Below are 21112 nucleotides of genomic sequence, written 5' to 3'. Positions count from 1 at the left end.
CACAGAACCCCAGACTGGTTTGTGTTGAAAGGGACCTTAAGATCATCCAGCTCCAACCCCTGCCACGGGCAGGGACCCCTTCCACTGGAGCAGCTTGCTCCAAGCCCCTGTGTCCAACCTGGCCTTGAACACTGCCAGGGATGGGGCAGCCACAGCTTCTCTGGGCACCCTGTGCCAGCGCCTCAGCACCCTCCCAGGGAAGCGCTCCTTCCTTACACACGTGCAAGCGGACACCACAGAAGCAGCGCTTGTTCAGGTGCAGTGAAGCCTGAGCCTGGATCCAGTTGCTGCTGTCATGTGTGTGTAGAGACTGCCACAAACAAAGGAGCAGAGAGCTGCCCGGCGAGGGTGAACCTGGGATGTGTGCTGGAAACCAGGCCATTGCAAAAGCAAGGAAGGGTCAGAAACAGCTTTCCAGAAAGAGGGGAGGGTGCGAGGGCAGACCTGGAGGAACGAGTTTGGAGGGAGGATTCCGAATGTGGTTCTGGGTGCCAGCAGCCGTGTCCCTGGGGATGGGAAGAGCACATCCCACCTCCTGCAGCCCCCAGCCTCGGCTGCAGGACCCGGGGCTGATGCTGACAGCAGCCACAGGTCTTCACCTCCCACTCTGGGCTGCCTTTAGCTGCACCGAACTGCCCTTCCCTGCCACAGGAGTAGTTCCACCCCGGCTGCTGCTTCCTGCTCTTCTTGTGACCCGGGGCTGCTGGTCTTCACGTCTGACCTGGGGCACCTTCTGGGGTCTCACCGCTGTGGTGCTAGTGCTGAGCAGTGCTAGCGCTGCTCATTCCCAGGCTTTCCCAGCAGGATGCTTCCCTCCAGAGCAGTGATAAGGCAGTAATACATGGTGTGGTGGCCACGGTTCTCTTATCTCTAACCCAGGGGGATCCGGAGGCCTGATGGACGCCAGTGGGTTTGAGCAGCGTGGGATGATCCCTGTGGCATGGCTGCCTTGTCACAGGGATGTGGGAAGTGGCTTCGGCTCTGTAGCCCCAGGGACAGGGGAGTGGGGCAGCCCATAGGGGAACACTGATCCCACTGCATGAGAAGTAACGGGGGCTCAGCTTTACACCGTGCTGTGGGGGCTGCTGTGTGGTGACCCAACCCAACTGCTCCGCTCCGGGTTTCGCTCACTGGTGCTCCTGTGGCACGTGCGGGAGCTCTGCTGGACCAGGGAGGGGTGATGGACGCATCCCTGGTTTGTGCCTCTTGCTGGGAAATCCTCTTGAAAGGGTTTCTGACTCCTCTTGATGGTTTCTCACCGTTTTCCTGGGCTCGGAACGGGACTCTCTGGATTATCATTTCTGAGCTACTCAACTTGTATCTTTTCCTCCAAGATAAGGGATTTTTTTCTCGCCTCAGCAGAGAAGTTGATTCAATAAGAGCAAATGAATGTGAATGACTCTGCAAGTCTGTGATGGAGTTCGGGGGTGGCCACTGCATTTCCCAACCATTCACAGTTGTGGCTTAGACATTATTGGGAACTAATGAGGGGCCAGAAGATTGGGGGAAAAGAAGCAGGAATAATCCTGGCAATTACCATCTGGAGCGTTGGATTTCTCCCCTTAGTGAAGTAGCAAGACAGGAAACAGGGAAGAAAGGAACCCCATGAATGTCAGCAGTTGAACAGAGCTAGGGCAGCAGCATGTGGGCAGGGGGAGGGATGTCCCCGAGAGGCCATGAGTGGAGCCCACTGGGACCCCCCGGCTATGGGTGGCTCCTGCTGCCGAGCGGATGGAGGTTGGTGCCTGCGGGTGGCTGAGGCAGCGCCAGGGGGTGGTCGTGGTGCTCCTTCCCTGAATTCCCAGAGGTGGGAGCTGGGCCCCTCCTCAGAGGAGAGCTGGAGCTCCCTGCAGCTGCCTGAGAAGGGGATGGAGCCAGGATGGGGCTGGTCTCTGCTCCCAAGGACTTCAACCTGCCCGAGGGGAGACTGAGATGAGCTCTTAGGCAGAAGCTCTTCCCTGTGAGGGTGCTGAGGCGCTGGCACAGGGTGCCCAGAGAAGCTGTGGCTGCCCCATCCCTGGCAGGGATGGACAAGGCCAGGTTCAAGGTTCAAGGCCAGGTTGGACACAGGGGCTTGGAGCAAGCTGCTCCAGTGGAAGGGGTCCCTGCCCGTGGCAGGGGTTGGAGCTGGAGGAGCTTTCAGGTCCCTTCCAACCCAACGCACTCCGTGACAGGCAGAGGGACTTGTGTCTGCAGCGCAGGGCACAGGGCACAGCGCTGGTCGGAGGAAAGGAGGAGCCCGGAGGCTTTGGGTGCTCCTGGGCTGATCTCATTGTTTGTCAGGATCCACACTTGGTTTCCGTTCTGGGGCTGGTGCCAGTCGCGGCGCTCGTTCTGCAGGACCCAGCACCGTGGGTGCAGCCTCCTCCACCAGTCCCTGTCCTGCAGCTCCGGCTGGGAATGCTGCTGGGGTGCTCTCGCGGGTGCAGTGCCCTGGCCTCGAGGTGGAGGAAGAGCCGTTAGTCATTTCCTGGATGGATCCAGGCCATTCCCTAAAGCTCTCTGGCTCTCAGTGGTCTGGGGGCTATTTGTGTTTGAGGATTGCCATGTAGATCAAAGTCTTCACTCCCAGCCATTGGACGGGCCACAGCCCCAGGCACAGTCCTGCAGGGATCAGCCCATCTGCTCCTGTCCCAGCAAGGGAGCAAGGAGCAAGGGCTTGACCTGCTGGGCAGGGTCCCTGTGGCTGTCATCAGCTGGGCACGGGCAGGAAGAGCAGCCCGTGGTGGGGGCTGCTTGTGTCCCTGCTCTGTGCTGGATCTCATGGAACCTGAGCCTGCCCTGGGTCAGTGTGAGTGCACGCGGTCCCCCTGAGACGGGTTTCTGGGACAACACAGGTCAGTGGCCTCCCATTCCTGAACCCCTGGCACAAGGGCGCAGCTGCATCCTGCGGTTTGGGAACCCCCTGGCAGAGCCCTGGCTGGTGGGAGCTGCTGGAGCCAGGAGCATGGGGCTGGTCCGTGTGGGTGGGCACTGAGTGGTGACCACCTAGAGCAGGACATCAGGACCTCACAGAGGGCAGCAGGGCCAGGGCAGGGATTGTGCCCCTGCACTGGGCACCGGTGAGGCTGCACCTTGAATCCTGTGTTCAGCTCTGGGGACCTCACTGCAAGAGAGACATTGAGGTGCTGGAGTGGGGCCAGAGAAGGGCAGAGGAGCAGGAGCAGGGCCTGGAGCACAGGGGTGATGGGGAAGGGCTGAGGGACCTGGGGGGTTCAGTGGGGAGAAGAGAAGGCTCAGGGGGGACCTGATGGCCCCCTACAAGTGCCTGACAGGAGGATGGAGCCAGGAGGGGCTGGGCTCTGCTCCCAAGGAACAAGGGATGGGACAAGAGGAACCGGCCTCAAGCTGCCCCAGGGCAGGTTTAGATGGAGCTGAGGAACAATTCCTGCCCCAGAGGGTGCTCAGGCATTGGAACAGGCTGCCCAGGGCAGGGCTGCAGGAACCGTCCCTGCAAGTGCTCACACAGCGTGGAGACAAAGACCTCAGTGCCATGGGTCAGTGGTGGCCTTGGCAGTGCTGGGAACGGTTGGACTGGATGAGCTTAAAGGGCTTTTGCAACCTGGTTGATTCTGTGATCAATACAGCATGAACAGTTGATAGAACCAGAGCCAGGAACTTTCCCTGTGAAACCCACAGATGGGCTGAGCCTGCTGGTCTCCAGCGTCCCTTGTAACAGGGAAGGAGCCAGGCAGGCCTTCAGACATGCTGGCGCAAATGTGGAGATGGAGAACCATGGTTGCAGGGGGGGGGAACAGGGCTGTTCGGGAGATGGTGGTTATCCAAGATGATGGAGAGAAGATGGCTCTCAAATGAGCAGAGCAGCCCCCATAAGCTGGGACAACCTGTCCTCTGCCCCAGGGTGCAGTGTCCAGACCCTTTGTGCTGGCCCTGGTGGCCAGGGTGAGCAGAGGCTCTGGTGTCCATGTGCCTGGGGTGGGCTCAGCTGGGGCAGGTCTGTGCTCTGCTGTGAGGATGAGGAAGGGTCCCTGCAGGGTGGCTGGTGGGACTCGGCGTCGGGGGGTAGGGAGGGGATGCAGTGGCATTAGACCTTGTGGGGGAGGGAGGGCACATGTGGGAATCTCTGTATGGTGGGGGGCTGCTTGGTGATGTCTGTCCCTGACATGGGGTTTCCCATGTACGGTCGGGGGGTCAACACAAGGATCCCTGTGTGTGTGTGTGTGTGTGTGTGTGTTATTCCTGCCATGGGGAGCCCCATGGGATGCCTCTATGAAATCCCTGCGTGGATGACCGGGGGCTCCTTGGGGAGGGCCCCAAGATGGGGATCTCTGAGTGCCCACTCAGGAGTCCTGTAAAGGTCCCTGTGGGGGTGGCCGGGGTGCAGCGTGAAGTCCTTTGCTGGGGTCCCCCCGCGGTCCCTGCAGGGGTGTCCGCCTGCAGTGAGGGTGCCCCCGCGGGTCCCTGCAGGGGTGTCCGTGTGCAGTGAGGGTGTCCCCGCGGGTCCCTGCAGGGGTGTCCGTGTGCAGTGAGGGTGTCCCCGCGGGTCCCTGCAGGGGTGTCCGTGTGCAGTGAGGGTGTCCCCGCGGGTCCCTGCAGGGGTGTCCGTGTGCAGTGAGGGTCCCCCCGCGGTCCCTGCAGGGGTGTCCGTGTGCAGTGAGGGTCCCCCCGCGGTCCCTGCAGGGGTGTCCGTGTGCAGTGAGGGTCCCCCCGCGGGTCCCTGCAGGGGTGTCCGTGTGCAGTGAGGGTGCCCCCGCGGGTCCCTGCAGGGGTGTCCGTGTGCAGTGAGGGTCCCCCCGCGGTCCCTGCAGGGGTGTCCGTGTGCAGTGAGGGTGTCCCCGCGGGTCCCTGCAGGGGTGTCCGCGTGCAGTGAGGGTCCCCCCGCGGTCCCTGCAGGGGTGTCCGCCTGCAGTGAGGGTCCCCCCGCGGGTCCCTGCAGGGGTGTCCGCGTGCAGTGAGGGTCCCCCCGCGGGTCCCTGCAGGGGTGTCCGCGTGCAGTGAGGGTCCCCCCGCGGTCCCTGCCGCCGCGCTGACCGCCTCTCCCCACCCGCAGGGCCCCCGGGCGGGCTGTGAGCGCGGCCGCCGGTGCCGGTGCCGGTGCCGGTCGGGCCGCCCCGCCGCGCCGCACGGAGCATGCCTCTGAGCCCCGCCGGCAGCAAACATGAGAGCCCGGAGTCGCCGCCGCCAGAGCCGCCGCCGGAGCGACAGCCCCGTTCCGGAGAGCCGGGCGCCAGCCTGCGGGAGGATTCGCGGCTCGACCCGGCCCGGAGCCCCGCCGGGCCCCGCTCTCCCAAGCTGGCGGCAGCGGCGCGCATGGAGGAGCCCGCACCCGGCGCCATCGTCGTCCGCATCGGCATCCCCGACCTGCAGCAGACGGTGAGTACGCGATCGGCCCCGCTCCCTGCGCAGCCGCCCCGGCGCCACCCGGCAAACTTCGCACCGCCGCGGCGGCCGCGGGCCCGGCAGGACGGCTCCGGCCCGGACCCGCTCCGCTGCCCCCGCTCCCCATTGCCTGACTCCCCGGTGCCTGGCTCCCCGCTGTCCCCGCTCCCATTGCCCCGCTGTCCCCGCTCCCATTGCCCCGCTGCCCCCGCTCCCCATTGCCCCGGTGTCCCCCCGCTCCCCATTGCCCCGGTGTCCCCCCCGCTCCCCATTGCCCCGCTGCTCCCGCTCCCCATTGCCCCGCTGCTCCCGCTCCCCATTGCCCCGGTGTCCCCCCGCTCCCCATTGCCCCGGTGTCCCTCCGCTCCCCATTGCCTCGCTCCCCGGTTTCCCGTTCCCCTTCTCCCCGCAGGCGCGGACGCGGGTGCAGCCCCGCTGCAGCGCTGCTTTTCCGGGGCACAGCGCGGCCGGGGCGCTCCGGGGCTCCCGGTGCTGCCGCAGCCCGGGGCCGCTTCCACCGCCGGGGACCCTCATCGGCCCGGGACCGGCTGCGCTGCGCCGCCTGCCCCGAGCGCGGGGACAGCTGGGCTGGGCGAGGGAGCAGCACCCAGCACGGGCAGGATGCCGGTACCAGCCCTGCTCCAGCACGGCACCAGCACCGGCTGGGCCGGACTGCGGGAGCTGGCGGGCGCTTGCCTGCAGACGGGACCCGGCAGGGTGCCTGCAGCCGCGTGTGACATGGAGGACATGGGCACCGTGCAGTGTTGGAGGGGTGGCTGTGCCACGGGGAACCGGGTGGCATGGAGAGGTGGAGGGTGACATGGAGGGGCGGAGGGTGACATGGTGATTGCTGACCCCAGGACGGTGGGTGTTCGTCACGGCACAGTGACCCACAGAGGCTGTAGGGTGGCTGTTGCTGACCGGGGCAGTGCTGGGGGTTACCTGGGGCATTGGGTGCAAGTGGTTCAGCGCTGGGAAGAAGTTTCCTGAAGGGTAGTGGTAGCTGTGGCCCTCACGAAGAAGTGCGTTCATGAGAGCTGGGAGCAGGGTTCAATGTTGGGTGGACTGAGAGGAGCCTGTGCTCTGGGGCAAGTCACTGTGGGCAGGAGATGAGGTGCCCCTGGGGGATGAGGGGTGCAGGATATGAAACGGACATGGGGTGAGCAGAGCATTGCTGGGTGCGTAGGGGATGAAGGCAAGTGAGAGCTCCCCTCATGGATGGGGAAAGAGCTCTGTCGGAGACTGGCATGGTTGCGGTGCTGCTCTGGTGCTGCTGGATAGGGAGCAGGCACGCTGGGGTGCTGGCGTGCTCCCAGCACTGCTCTGCAGGCTCGGCTGCCAAGCACAGGGCAGCAGCAGCATTGCCTTTGCTGTCGAAGAACTGGACTCAGGCTCTGCTCTAGCGAGCGCTGACTTTGTGCTTCAGGGAGGGCTCTGTCCCTGCTCCTCCTGCCCCAGCCCCTGCTGGGGTTGTGGGCAAGGGCTGGGTCTCTTTCCCTTCACATCAGCTCCTCCTTATTACCCCCCTGTGCTCATTCAGCCCTGATGCACAGCTCCAGATCTGGTCCTGCTCCAGCCTCACCCTGTGCGATGCAGCACGGCAGGGTCCAAGGGCTGTCAGCGCGGGCCCCTGCTCTGCACATTGCCATGGTATCCACCTCTCTCCTCTGCTGTTCCTTGGGCACTGCTCCGCAGCTCCCTGCCCTGCCTTTGTTCTGGGAGTGTGCGTGGGCACGGGAGGGAGCAGCGATGCTGGAGTTCTGTGATGCTGCGTTGTAACCCCTTCTCCTTACACAGCCCCCGCTGCAACCCGCCGAGTCAGTGAAATAGCTCAGCCTGGAGGCAGGGGAAGGGATGGGGCAGTTCCTGCAAAGCTGGGTATCTTTGCACGGTACAAAGCAGGAATCTCCCTCTCAGACCTCCCTTGCTCCTGGGGCAGATGCTTACCAGAGAGCTGGAGGGTGGAAATGTCTCTGGTGCAAGCTCTGAGCTGGGATCCAGCACCCGGCAGACCCATGGGCTGCCAGGGGCTGGGGGTGGGGGTGTTGCTCCCATGGGAGGGTCACTGTGGGGGGCAGGCAGCACTCTGGGGGCTGACAGGGTGCAGTGGGGAGCACTGGGGCCGTGGTGCAGTGCAGAGCAGCACAGTGCGTCCTGCCCAGCACCAGCGTCCTGCCCAGTGCAGCCTGGTCCTTGTGCAGGGGGACCTGGCTCTGGCGCTGCAGGGTGAGGAGCAGGAGCTCCTGGGCTGTGCAGGGTGCCCATGGGCCGCAGGACAGTGCAGTGGGTTTCTGCCAGACTCCTGCAGCCCCACAGGCGAGGGGACCCGGATACCCTGTGCTGCGCCCTGTGCGGTGCTCCCCTGCTGACACCAGCACCCAGACCCAGCTGTGCTCGGGAGGGGGTCAGGGCATCCCCTCCTGCAGACCAAGGCAGTGCATGCAGAGGGCTGCTGCATTCATGGCTCAGGTGCATTCATGGCTCAGCTGCATTCATGGTTCATCTGCATCCATGGCTCAGGCGGGGGCTGACTCCCCAAATAGAAGCTGCCTGGTTTGCCGTGTTAGCTGAGGTACCTTCACTTAAAGGGAAGCAGGGAAATGCAGCTGGCTTAACAGTGCATCCATAAGAGCTGTGTCCTGTGACTGACCCTGAGCTTCTGCATCATCCCTGTGCACCAGGTCTGATCTGGGGACTCTCAGTGCTCATTCCTGGTGCCCTGAGGGTCCCTATCAGAGCACTGTGAAAAGGGAAGGGGGAAAATGAGGAACTGAGCCTGTCCCATCTGCCACTGCTGGGCTTGCCATGACCCCATTGGCTCCATGAGGCACTCTGGGATGTGCGGGATGTTTGCTGGCTTCTGGAGAAGCTCATGGGAAGCTCCAGAGCCATGTGTGTTCCCTGCCTCCTCTTCCCCTCCTACAGGCCCTTCCCCTGCCCTGCTGCTCCTTGCCTGGCTCCTGTGGCTGTGGCCCTGCCGATGGGCAGCAGTAGGAATGTAGATGCTTTGGCTGCTCTGGGGGCTCTGCTCCAGGCCAGGAGCAGTGTCTGTGCCCCAGGAGGGATCCCATAGGTGCACAGCGGGACTCAGGTGGGCTGAGGAAGGTGAAGGTTATATGCTCTGCGGGCAGGAAGAAGGAACAGGACGCTGATGGCACCTCTCAGATGCCTGCCTGGTGATGGGAGCACAGGAGCACCCCACGCCTGCTGTGACCTGGGAACAATCCTGCCCATCAGAAGGAAGGGCCATGTGCAAGTTCTGCTGGTCCAGACCCCGCGGGTCTATCACCTCTTAGAACAGAGTGTGGAATGCACAGCAGGGAATGCCACCAGCTACTTCTGCACTGCAAGGAAGAGGCTCCTTTTGGAAATCCAGATGTACTCCGTTCCCATTCCAGCACATCCCTCCTGTTTCTGCACTGCAGGAGGGCCCAAGCTTCCGTCCCCCCTCCGCCTGCCTCTCTGCATGCCCTGTGCGGAGCAGGAGGAAGGAGATGGGTCCTGTTTTCTCCCTCACGGCAGGTCCCATCTCAAGCTGTTTGGACACTGGAGGATATCTCCGTCAGTTCCCAGAGATTCAGCCTGGAAGTGCTGGCCCATCATGAGGACATCAGCAGCGATGTCTCTGGAGAGGCCGCCTTTCAGGGACGAGGTCACAGTCTGGGTGGGGATTGCCCAGAACAATGGAAAGCACTAGCGGAGAATTCCAAGGCTTTCAGCTGAATAAACACGGTGCTGGGGGTTGCAAAGGAACCGAAAAGGCTTGGAGACAGCTCCGGGATTTCTGGAAAACCCCGACCGGAGACATGAGCTTGAATAAACACAAATGTGATGGGATCGGCTGAGGGACCTGCGGGGGTCAGTCAGGAGAAGAGAAGGCTCAGGGGGGACCTGATGGCTCCCTACAAGTGCCTGACAGGAGGATGGAGCCAGGAGGGGCTGGGCCCTGCTCCCAAGGAGCGAGGGACATGGACAGTGGAATTGATGGAGCTCTCTTGGTGAGAGGCTGTTGAAGTCTTGCCGAGGCCAGGGATGGAGCTGCTCATTCCCTCCTGTAGCTGCAGAAGTCTCTGCCCTCAGTCCTGTTCTCAGGCACCTCCTCAGTTCAGGTTCATATTCTGGCTCTTATCTCCTTAATGCAAAGGAAAGAAGAGCCTGAAAACCAGTGCACGAAGCATTGATTCCCCTCTTAAGCCAGGTGAAGGGAAGGAGTAACTTTTCATATTCCAAAACAGAGAGAGGCAAAGATTTCCTGAGCTTCTGCTCAGCCAGGGCTGGTGGGAAGGCAGGCTGCCATGGGACGGCACCATTCCCTTGGGATTTGAACTCCCATGAGTGGTTGCAGAGCATTCTGTGAGCTCTACTGCTGGGCAGGTGGGGAGGGAGCCGAGGCACCTCTCTGCTGTGGCTCTGGGTGCTGCAGAGGGACACTGGCTCTGACCGGTGGTTTGCAGAGCAGGGCTGTTGTGTGTGTCCTGTGGGAGGACGTAAGCAGTAAAAGGCGCCGTCTGTGCTACCTTCTGGGCTGTTTCCTCTCCCTAGCAGAAAAGCAGAGAGCAGCCGTGTAGGAATTGCCAGTGGACGTGTGTCCTCCCAGCCAGCGAGTGCCAGTCTCTTGTTCTGCTGCAGTGTCAAGGCCAGGCTGGATGGGGCTTGGAGCAAGCTGCTCTAGTGGAAGGGGTCCCTGCGCGTGGCAGGGGCTGGAGCTGGAGGAGCTTTAGGCTGCCTTCCAACACAAATCAACCTGTGGTTCTATTCTGTGACTCCTCCCTTAGCTCTGCTCTGTGTGCACTGGTGCGCACTGGTGCTGGCCTGTGCCCGGGGAAGATGTGTAAGCCTGGGCAGAGGAGGCTGATGGGCAAGGCCCTGGGGATGCTCCCTAACGCTGGTGTAGCTCCCTTGTCCCTCTTGCCCGCTCTGGATGCAGGCTGGGGCTGCCGATCCCTCAGGAAGAGCTCGGTGCTGGGCTGTGCATCACCCTGCCGAGGGGGTGGTGGGCATCCGGCTAAAATTATCCCAAACACCCACAGGACTCGGGAGCTGCCAGCCTGGTTTTTAAGGAGGCAGCAGCAAGCCGAGGCTGAGCTTTGTGCCTCTGAAGCAGTGATGGACTGTGGGTCTGCAGCGTCCCACCGCATCTGGCACCTATCCCCAAAGCCTTTCAGTGAGAGCATTTGGAAGTGGGATCCCCCTCGTTTGGGGCTTGGTACAGGAGAAGGTGGTGAAGCAGGAATGACACTGGGGGAGCTCGGCAGCGTCTCAGTGCTCACTGGAGTCCCCTGTGTGCTGGGACTGCCTTCCCGCGGGTGTCTGACCAAACCTGGGGTGTATCCCATGGGAAGCCACGTCCTGCAGCCTCCGGTGGGCAGCAGTGCCTGCCCTCCATGGCCTCTTCCCAGCGTGGCTGGGATTGCAGAGCATGAGGTGCAGGTTTTGTGCTTACTTCTGCTCAGGAAGCTGGGAAAGCGCATCCCAAGGAATTGCCGCGCAGCAACCCCATAAAAAATGCATAGGTAGAGACAAGAGGCTCCTGCTGTGAGTGGTGCTTGGGAAGCTGCTCACTGCCAGCGGGCTGAGCCCGGGGAAGTAGAGCAGCAAGAGCCAGAGGGACAGCGAGGAGCAGCGGATGGGACTCGCTCCTGGAGGGTTCCAGGGATTTCTCCTCCATCGTGTGCCGGCAACTGCTCTTCTTTAACCTTTAATCCACGTTCAAGCAGACCGAGGAGCTGCTCTAGGTTAAAACAACTTTCCCCCCCATTAGCTTTAACCTGCAGCAGCAGCCTGACGTGTCTGAGAACCAGCGATGCGCGTTCCTGCCCCCAGGAGCCAGCACTGGTGCTGCGGGTGGATCAGGGGGCTCAGGGAGGTGCTGTCCAGCTTTATTGCAGCTGTGGACACCGCCTGCCCTGAGGGATGCGTTGTGAGCCCTGGCAGTGTGAATGGTGCCCGCTGCTTAAATATATGCACCCTCCCACACGGTGCTCTACTTAGGTCCTGATCTGCGCTCACAAAGCAGAAGTAAAAAGCTCAAATCATGTTCCTGCATTTTATATTCTCTGAGGTAATTTTAAATGTGAGGAATGGAAAGAGTTTGCCTTTTCCCACTGGAGCCCTGAATCCAGCTCTGGGGCAGCAGCACAAGAGGGACGTGGAGCTGCTGGAGCAAGGCCAGAGGAGGCCATGGAGATGCTGCGAGGGCTGGAGCAGCTCTGCTCTGGAGCCAGGCTGAGAGAGCTGGGCTGGGGCAGCCTGGAGAAGAGAAGGCTCCTGAAGGGGAGACCTGAGAGCAGCTCCAGTGCCTGAAGGGGCTGCAGGAAACCTGGAGAGGGGCTTGGGACAAGGGATGTAGGGACAGGCCAAGGGGAATGGCTTTAACCTGCCCGAGGGGAGACTGAGATGAGCTCTTAGGCAGAAGCTCTTCCCTGTGAGGGTGCTGAGGCGCTGGCACAGGGTGCCCAGAGAAGCTGTGGCTGCCCCATCCCTGGCAGTGTTCAAGGCCAAGTTGGACACAGGGGCTTGGAGCAAGCTGCTCCAGTGGAAGGGGTCCCTGCCCGTGGCAGGGGTTGGAGCTGGAGTAGCTTTAGGGTCCCTTCAACACAAAGCAGGCTGTGGTTCTATGACACATCCCAATGTCTGCAGCTGTGTGGGAAGGAGGAAGAGGCAGGAGGCATCCTGAGCACCTGGTGCTTTTCTGTGCAGGAGCAAGATGAGGAGAGCAGGGTTTGTGCTGCAGCTCCCGAGGGGCAGGAGCGTGGCCGCTGCCCCGGCTCCATCCCCCTGCTCCCAGGCAGAATAAAAGCACGAGAACTTCTCTGCTGCAGAGGGGAGGTCTGGAGGCGAGGAGCTGACCCCTGCAATGGCCTAAAGCTGGGCTGAAGAGTTTGATCCTTGGCCACAGCAGCTGCTTTCTGCTGCTGTGAAGATCTCTGGCTGTCAGTTGCTGTATTGGGTTTCTCCCCCCTTCAGAGGAGAATCAAAGCACTCGTGCACACGCTCCGAGATGCGTTTTGCTTACCAGCCGTGCATTGTTGTTCCATAGGAAGTGGCCTCTTTCCGAACAGATTACCCATGAATGAAGCAGCTGCTCCTCTTTGCTTTGTGTCCTCACTCACTGAGCAGCCCCACGCTCGCTCCTGTGTGCGGCTCAGTGCGGCCCATTTTAAAGTCCCTTTGTAGCTCTTTCTGCGCCTGTTTCCCTAACGCGGACGGTTGAGCTCTGTCAGCATCCAGACAGGATCCCTGCGACAGCGGACTGAGGTCCTCAGTGTAACAAAGCACTGCGTCATACCCGGTGCCCCTTGAAGCAGGGTGAAGCGGTTGGGGTTAGGGGCAGCACTGGCCCCACGGCGTCCAGGGAGCGTGTCCCATCAGTGTGTCTGATTCATAGAACCATGGAAGGGTTTGGGTTGGAAGGGACCTTAGGGCTCACGGGGAAGAGCTTCTGCCCAGGAGCTCACCTCAGTCTCCCCTCCGGCAGGTTAAAGCCATTCCCCTTGGCCGGTCCCTTTTTATGCTTGCTTGTAGGTGCAGGAGGTGTTTTTGTTGCTTACACATTTCCTACAGCCCAGCACAGGCAGTTTTGAGTACTTGTATTTAATTTATTAGTACTGAGAAGTATCTTAACACGATAAATGAACATAATTTAGTGCCAATTTTTCTCTCAGTCCACGCTGAGTTAAATCAAGTCAAAAGCTGCTCATCCGCTTGTTAAGTGAGAATTCTGCTACTGGCTCCCTTCTACAATTGGGTGGAGCTAAAAACTGGAATGTGGATTCTGATTTAGCTTACATTTTAGCCTGTGATTTCGATTATAATTGCTCAGATAGATGCACAATGCGCATGGTTACAGGGGATGTACTCAGGAAAAAGCACTTTTGGTTGTAAAGTCTCTATTTCATTGCAAATTAATCTAATGTAACGGTGAGGAATTGATCCGGCTCAGCCTTTCTTTAGGAAAACTGCTGAGGACGATGCTGCAAAACAGCATCAGCTCCATTATTCATATCCAGATCCTCTGCCAGGGATTTACCATGGTTAAAACTGGTGATTGCCCTGACTGAAATCAATCCACTCTGCTTTATCCTGCGTGGAGGCTTTAGCCTGCAGCGGGGAGCTGCGGGTCACTGTGCTGGAGCTGTGCCTGAGGTTGATGGGTTTGGGACTGGGACGTTCAGCTGCTGAGTGCTGTGTGATATCCCTTGTGCTGCGCAACATCCCTTGTGCTGTGCCACGTTCCTTGTGCTGTGCCACATCCCTTGTGCTCTGCTCTGGAGCCAGGCTGTGAGAGCTGGGCTGGGGCAGCCTGGAGAAGAGAAGGCTCCTGAAGGGGAGACCTGAGAGCAGCTCCAGTGCCTGAAGGGGCTGCAGGAAACCTGGAGAGGGGCTTGGGACAAGGGATGTAGGGACAGGCCAAGGGGAATGGCTTTAACCTGCCCGAGGGGAGACTGAGATGAGCTCTGAGGCAGAAGCTCTTCCCTGTGAGGGTGCTGAGGCTCTGGCACAGGGTGCCCAGAGAAGCTGTGGCTGCCCCATCCCTGGCAGTGTTCAAGGCCAGGTTGGACACAGGGGCTTGGAGCAAGCTGCTCCAGTGGAAGGGGTCCCTGCCCGTGGCAGGGGTTGGAGCTGGAGGAGATTTAAGGTCCCTTCCACCCAAACCAGTCTGGGTTTCCATGAATTTTAAAGCTAAGTCAGATGTACATATGTACAACTTGCTCTCTATATCAGGGCATTAGGGACATAGTGAACATGTGTTGTCGAGATGGGCTTTTCTCTCCTTGTTCTGAGCTCTGTGCCCATAGTGGTTGCAGTAGATTCCAGGGCTCTGTAGCTCAAGGCTTCAAGAGCTGATCCATGCCAGGAGCTGGAGTTTTGTTTGGAGCAGCACAGGAAGGATCTCACAGACCCTCAGAGGGAAGCTGGTCACAAAACGTGCTGTGAGGAGGCGTCGGGAGCGGGCACAGGCCTGTGCCGTGCATCTTGGGTTGGAAAGAAGCCACAGGGGCAGCACCTCCCCTTTCCTTGTCTGTGTTTAGAGGCCAAAGTAAGCATAATTGAGCCATAACTCTCATTTACTGGTGAGAAAGCCTGGGCCGTGGTGTGAGGGGCTCTATATTACAGCTCTCTCCAGGGGGGAGTGTATTTATTACAGTCTGGGTTGGTGGAAAACTCTGCGATCAGCTCCATTTTTAACGTATGGCTCCCTGTGGATCAGCCCCAAGGGGCTTTCCTGCCGCCTCCAGCTGCTGCTGGTGTGCCTGTGCCGGCAGTGCCATGACAGCACCGGATGTTCTGAAGGTGCCCGCATGGAAATAACCCCCGGCGTTCGTCAGCATCCCCCAGATCGGGAGTCGTTCAGTGACAGAAGCCCCATAAATTACCAGGAACTTGCAGTGGAAGTGACCCGAGCTGCAGAGGCACCTCCTGAGCCCCCCTCAGCTCCGTTCCCATGAGCAGACGTGCGATGCCAGGGGTGGAAGCGCAGCTGAGGGAGGAGCAGCTCTGTCCGTGGGGAGCTGTCACAGCTCTGGGGGGTGGGAGCAAAGTGCCCCATTGCTGGGAGCTCTTGAGGCCGGTTCCTCTTGTCCCATCCCTTGTTCCTTGGGAGCAGAGCCCAGCCCCTCCTGGCTCCATCCTCCTGTCAGGCACTTGTAGGGAGCCATCAGGTCCCCCTGAGCCTTCTCTTCTCCCCACTGAACCCCCCAGGTCCCTCAGCCCTTCCCCATCACCCTTGGGCTCCAGGCCCTGCACCAGCTCCATTGCCCTGCTCTGGCCCCACTCCAGCACCTCAATGTCTCTCTTGCAGTGAGGTCCCCAGAGCTGAGCACAGGATTCAAGGTGCAGCCTCACCAGTGCCCAGTGCAGGGGCACAATCCCTGCCCTGGCCCTGCTGCCGCACTGGTGCTGATGCAGGGCAGGATGCTGGGGGCTTCCTGGCTGCCTGGGCACAAGCTGCTCACGTTCAGCTCCATCAATCAGCACCCCCAGCTCCTTTCCCATGAGCAGTTTCCAGCCGCTCTTCCCAAGCCTGGAGCGTTCCATGGGGTTGGTGTGGCCCTAGTGCAGGACCCGGCACTTTGCCTCCTTGAACCTCATCCCATTGGGCACAGCCCATGGATCCAGCCTGGCCAGATCCCTCAGCAGAGCCCTCCGTGGCTGCCATGTGCTCCAGCACAGCCGGGGCTGCTCCGTGCCCACGTGGTGCCTCCGCGGAGCTCAGCACTGTCCCTGAATTTTTAGGTCACGTCTCAACAATTCCTGATGCACTTTCACACTCGGGCTTTTCCCTGCTCATGGCCCAGCGGCAGCGGCTCGGGACTGATCCCATCTGCTAATGGATAACTCTGGGTTCATCTGAGCGTGTGCCTGCAGTGATGAGCGCTCCGGGGCTTCGTCCTGTTGGCCCTGTTCCCTGCTCCTGCTCGTGGTCTGTGCCCGTCGTGTTCGTGGGAGAGGAGGGGAATCGCTTCCCTGTGCGGGGCTCAGCCCCGGCTCTCGCTGCTGCTCTTCCCCCCAGCGAGCCCATTGACTTGTGTTAATGAGGGGTAACCCTCCCTCCCCAGGCGTGCGCTGGAGGAGCTTTTGGTGCCCACGTTTCACAGCTCAGTGGCATCCGTCAGCACCTGCTGCTCCTTCGCAGAACCAGCTCTGGGTGAGGTGACTCACGAGGGCTCTCCCTGCGTGCTGGAGGATGTGACCGTGCCGAGAGGGGCTGTCTGCAGGCTCCGTTCCCCCCTGGTCCTGCCGTGCTATTCAGCATCCACCCCTGGCTTCAGGTTGTTTTCTGCTGTCCCAGCCCTCCTCATCCTGTGGGTAGAGCCTGTGAATCACCACCTCAGCAAGTGAGTATCTGCACAGTGCTGGAGGAACAACAGCAATTACTCCTGCCTTAGCGCTGTGCAGGGAGCAAAAGCAGTGCAGGAAGTTAAAGGAGCAGGGTTCAAGGGGGAGGAACGGGAGTGCACAGTGTACTGCTCCGGAGCAAGCTCCCAGCACCACCGTCTCGTGCTGTGTCAAGAAGTTTCTTCTGCATTTAGTTGGTGTATTTGGAAGAACTCGCAGAGCTCTTCCCTGGGAGGGTGCTGAGGCGCTGGCACAGGGTGCCCAGAGAAGCTGTGGCTGCCCCATCCCTGGCAGTGTTCAAGGCCAGGTTGGACACAGGGGCTTGGAGCAAGCTGCTCCAGTGGAAGGGGTCCCTGCCCATGGCAGGGGTTGGAGCTGGAGGAGCTTCTTCCAGCCCAACCCAGTCTGGATTCTATGATTCTGTGTTGTGCAGGGGTGTGGATGGATGGATGGATGGATGGATGGATGGATGGAGGTGCTGTCAACCCATGTCCTTCTGGCTGCAGCTGGTGAGGTTGCACCAAAAGTGAGGGTTTGGCAGCAGGCTGTAATTGCAAATCTAGAGATGTTCAAACTTGGACTCCCCAGATCTCCTGAAGCTTGTTCTGCAGTGGGTTCCCTCCTTTGTGGGCTCCCTCCTTCCCATCTCTCATTGTGTCTCATTCCAGATATTCTTGTGGCAACACGGGCTGTTTTGTAGAACGCTGGGCCTCTTGTCTCCTGTCTGCTTGGTGTCAGGGGTTGTGGAACAGCACTGTCTTGGTGAGATGCACCAATACATCAGTCAGAGCTCTCCCAGCCTCGGGAATGAGTGGAGGGCCTGAAGCCCTGCTGCCTTCAGCTGTATCAATCAGCTCAGTTGCAGTGAGCAGTGCCTCATGCCCTGTATCACACAGCGTGGATGCGGTGTCGCTGCTGCCATTGCCAGAGGAGTGTGGGGTGCAAGTGTCTGTGAAGATGTCTTTCCTCTCCTGGCCTTTCCTCTCCCGGCCTGTGGAATGGGAGCAGGATGTGGGAAGAGCTGTGTGGATGAAGCTGTAAGTGTACCCTGCCAGCAAACAGTCCCGATTCCTGGGCATTCCCGAGTCCTGGTTCCTCAATGTGCAGAGGCCTCAGGGGGTTGTTCCCAGCACGGTTGATGGAGTCACCACTCAAGAAGGAATAGCGTGGTTCTGTTCGCCCAAATGTTCTTTATGCCATGGGCAAGCTCAGGGTGCAAACATGAGCTTTGAGCCAGGGAAAGGCAACGTTAATCTCGGATGACAGAGCCAGCAGAGCAGTACACAAGAGGTGACAGAGCGCTGCCTCAGAGTGGCTCTTGCATTGCCATTTCTTCCAGCTGCAGGCAGCTGAGTGTTCTGCCTGTTCTGTGTCCAAGTTACTCATCTGGAGCAGATTCCGATGCACAAATCTTGGTCTTCACTTTATCCTTGTTATTTCCAAGTTAGCTTATACACAGTCTCGAAGCTTATCCTGGCACCTTCATGCTTCTCTGATGATGGCACCTCTTGGTGTTGTGACTGTGCCTTTACGGGGTTGTTTCTTTGCCCAGCAGAACGTGTAAGCATCTTTGAGAAAAGGCATCTCTGATATCAGGGTACTTCTGCTTCATCTCCAGCCTATTCATCTGTTCTTTCAATGAGCCAGTAGAATTAGCTCCATCAATTCACGTATTGCAAACTATGGAGTCATAAGGCTTTGGTGCAGTTTCCAGTTTGGCTTTTGGTTTACTAAGGTGCCCAGAGAAGCTGTGGCTGCCCCATCCCTGGCAGTGTTCAAGGCCAGGTTGGACACAGGGGCTTGGAGCAAGCTGCTCCAGTGGAAGGGGTCCCTGCCTGTGGCAGGGGTTGGAAGCTTTAAGGTCCCTTCAACCCAAACTAGGCTGGGATTCACTCACAGTTTATGGTTTGGCATTAGATGGTGTTACACACCGTGGTCCCAGGGTCAGTGCCCACCACTGGCTTTGCCTCAGAGCAGTGTTCCCCCCTCAGCTTTCGCCACGTTGAATTCTCATCCTCATTTCACTTGGTTTGGTCGCTGAATCCCTGCAGGATGAGGAGTGACCCTGTGGTGGTGGCTGGAAGGGGACATGATGGATTGGCCATGCACTGGGGAGCAAGGCAGCCTCCCTGTGCTCACACTGCCTGCACTGGGGCAGGACCACGGGAATCCCATTGGGAAGCGGGGTGGAAAGGCTGCTCTGGTAGTGATGGAGGTTTGGGTGGAAGTTGCACCCTTGCCGTTGATAATTCCACCTGAGGCACTCATTTTCCCTATAGCTTTGCAGCAGCCTGCACTGGGCACACTGCTCCTGGCTACACAGTCGTTGGAGATGCTGGTACATGTTTATGGCAACAGCGGGTTCTCACTTGCGATCCCAGTTTCAGTCTGGAAGATGTTGTATGAACACAAAGTTCCAGCCAGCAAATGTTCCTGTTTCTGTTTTCCTGCTTGAAGTTACATTGCAGCTGAAGCTTTTTCCCAGCTAATTGCATAAAAAAGGGAGTGTAGGAGCACTGATTTACTTTCACTAATAACCATTAATTATTTGTCTCTGTAATTGCACAACACTGCAGTGATCTATGAACACAACTGTTGTGTTTGGTATTTGTGTCCCTACCCTCCCTTTCTGTTGGCCACTCTGGGTTAATTTATGTGTCTGAACTGTTTCAGACTCCCTTTCGTTCTTCCTGGTACTTTTCTGGTACTGAAGAGTCCTAACACGAGTACATGGGCTTAAATGACTTCACCTGAGCCGTTCTTTGGTGTAATCGCTTTACAATGCAGCTCCAGATCCAAGAGCCAAATCAGTGACAAGATCTATCCCTGTTTTCCCAGCATAACTCATCACGTTGACACTTCCTTGCCACCCTGGTTATCCTGGGCAAGGAAGTCACTTGCTCCTAGGGAGGTCAGAGCACAGGCTGCTGTCCCTGCCTGTGGGAAGGGGTGCTTGCTGGTGCTGTCTTTGCTCCTTACCTGCTCTCACTCTGTATGAGCTTCAGGTGGTGCCAGGCACTGCTGGTGTAAGGACACTTATGCGGCAGTGGGTACCTGGCTCAGCTCAACCCGAGGCTCAGAAGCTGCTCTGGGATCTGGGCTCTGGTTCAGCACAGCTCACTGTGCAGAACTGAACTTCATTCACAGCATAGAGCTTTAAGCATCGTGAAGCCCATTTAGATCCTCCCATTTGAATCCCTCCTGTTTGTACCAGACACGCACGTGGTGCCGGTGGAGGGATGAAGCAGCCGTGTCCTGTCTCCCAGGGGATCAAAACCTGGAGCTGTGCTGGTGCTTTGTCCTGGGGTTGGCCTGGCCCAGGCCCGAGCTGCGTGTTTGCGCTTGCTGGGCATTTGAGGAGCTAAACCTGAATGCTGTTTCTTCCCACTGCTACTGCTTGTTGTCAGGCACGGGTTGGTTTGGGGACTAGTGCTCCAAGTGAAGCTGAGCTGGTGCTGAGATGGGGGTCACTCCCCACCTCTGTGATCTGACAAAGTGTATTTTCCCATAACATTCCTTTTTCTCTCCTCCCTTCCTCTCCCCCAGCCCCCTTATTGCTGGTAAATGTTTTTTTATTGCCGGTAAATCCGTTCCTGATTTGCTGTCTCACGTGCAGGTCGGTATCAGGCATCACAACTTGTGTAGTTCCTCTCTTTTGCTGAGTGTGTGTGTACAGAACAGGATCAGGTTCTGCTGAGTCTCATCTCACTGTCCAGGAACGTGTTGCACGTTGTGGAATAGCCTTTAACAGCGTACACTCGATGCTATAACAACTTGCTTATTGAGGGTGCAAACTTTATTAGTGCCACCTTCTTCCCTTTCAGTATCTTTGCTGTTTGAATGACCCCAGATGCCATCCGACCTCATTTCTCTAGGCTTTGAACAGTATTTACTGTGGTTAGTGTACATTTCCCCAGCCCTCAGCTGGTGTGATGCTGCCATATCCGTGACAATTCTGATTAATTCAAATCATGCAAACCAGATGTCACCAAGCACCATCAATCAGCGCCTCCAGACTACGGCATCCAGTCTGTTGCCATGCCCCAGTGATTTTACAGTTCTCAAGAGAAAGAAACCTTCTGTCAGTCCGTTAAAAGTCAGCTTCTCCTGATGGTCCAGTTTCAATAAACCAGCCCAGCAGTGCCTCTGGCCTGTAGTTTGCTGCGACCACTGCAAATGCGGCCTGACATTCACAGCTCATTGGCATCCTTCAAGCCTCAACTGAGTAATTCAACAGCCCAACAAAATCATCCTGCTCCTGCCTGGCTCTTCTCTGGTACCGGTCAATGGATGAGAATCTGGACTTTGCTTTTTAGATATCCATTGCTTTCCAGAATTGAGTGGCATGTAATGAGTGGAAGGAAGCACGGAGGGGTGACAGGAGAAGGCAGCGAATGCCCGGAGTCAGGACACACTGGGATGGCAGCAGTGTGTGCTGGGATGGCAGCAGTGTTTGCAGAAAAGCAGAGAAAAGCCATGTAGGAGTTGCCATCTCTTTCCAGCCAGGGAGTGCAAGAGCCTCTTGCTCTGCTGCAGTGTTCAAGGCCAGGCTGGATGGGGCTTGGAGCAAGCTGCTCTAGTGGAAGGTGTCCCTGCCAGTGGCAGGGATTGGGACTGGAGGAGCTTTAAGGTCCCTTCTGACACAAACCAGTCTGGGATTCTGTGATAAGATCATGAAGATCCATAAGGACTTAAGCTTACATTAAGTCCTGAGTTCTTTCATCAACAACCTGTCCCATAAAGATCTTATGGATTGATCCTGATCTTTATCGACCAGGTTGTTAGAACCTGTTAGAAATAACTGGTTTGCAATATGCTAAGTATAAAAATACAGAAGCAGGAGTAAATCTATGTCCTGGGTTTAGCAGTAGGAGTCATTACCTCTGTGAATGAATCTGTCTGTATTTAAAGCAGTAGTGAAGTTATGGATGAA

General features: G+C 58.5%; 1 protein-coding gene across 1 annotated transcript in view; it reads left to right on the top strand.

Annotated features, from left to right (window-relative positions):
* The first annotated feature begins 4279 nt into the window (after positions 1–4279).
* Positions 4280–21112, top strand: part of LOC133277041 (SH3 and multiple ankyrin repeat domains protein 3-like) — a 302090-nt gene continuing 285257 nt past the window's right edge. The window contains 3 exon segments of the mRNA XM_061468551.1: positions 4280–4400; positions 4941–5065; positions 5068–5334. Of these exon segments, the coding sequence (XP_061324535.1) occupies positions 4280–4400; positions 4941–5065; positions 5068–5334 (513 nt within the window).

Source organism: Pezoporus flaviventris, unplaced genomic scaffold, assembly GCF_033815535.1.
Source record: "Pezoporus flaviventris isolate CSIRO_AGI_PZ_B2104156 unplaced genomic scaffold, CSIRO_AGI_Pfla_v1 ptg000049l, whole genome shotgun sequence".
NCBI lineage: Eukaryota > Metazoa > Chordata > Aves > Psittaciformes > Psittacidae > Pezoporus > Pezoporus flaviventris.
Note: the sequence above shows the minus strand (reverse complement) of the source record. Positions and strands in the feature narration are given on the sequence as shown.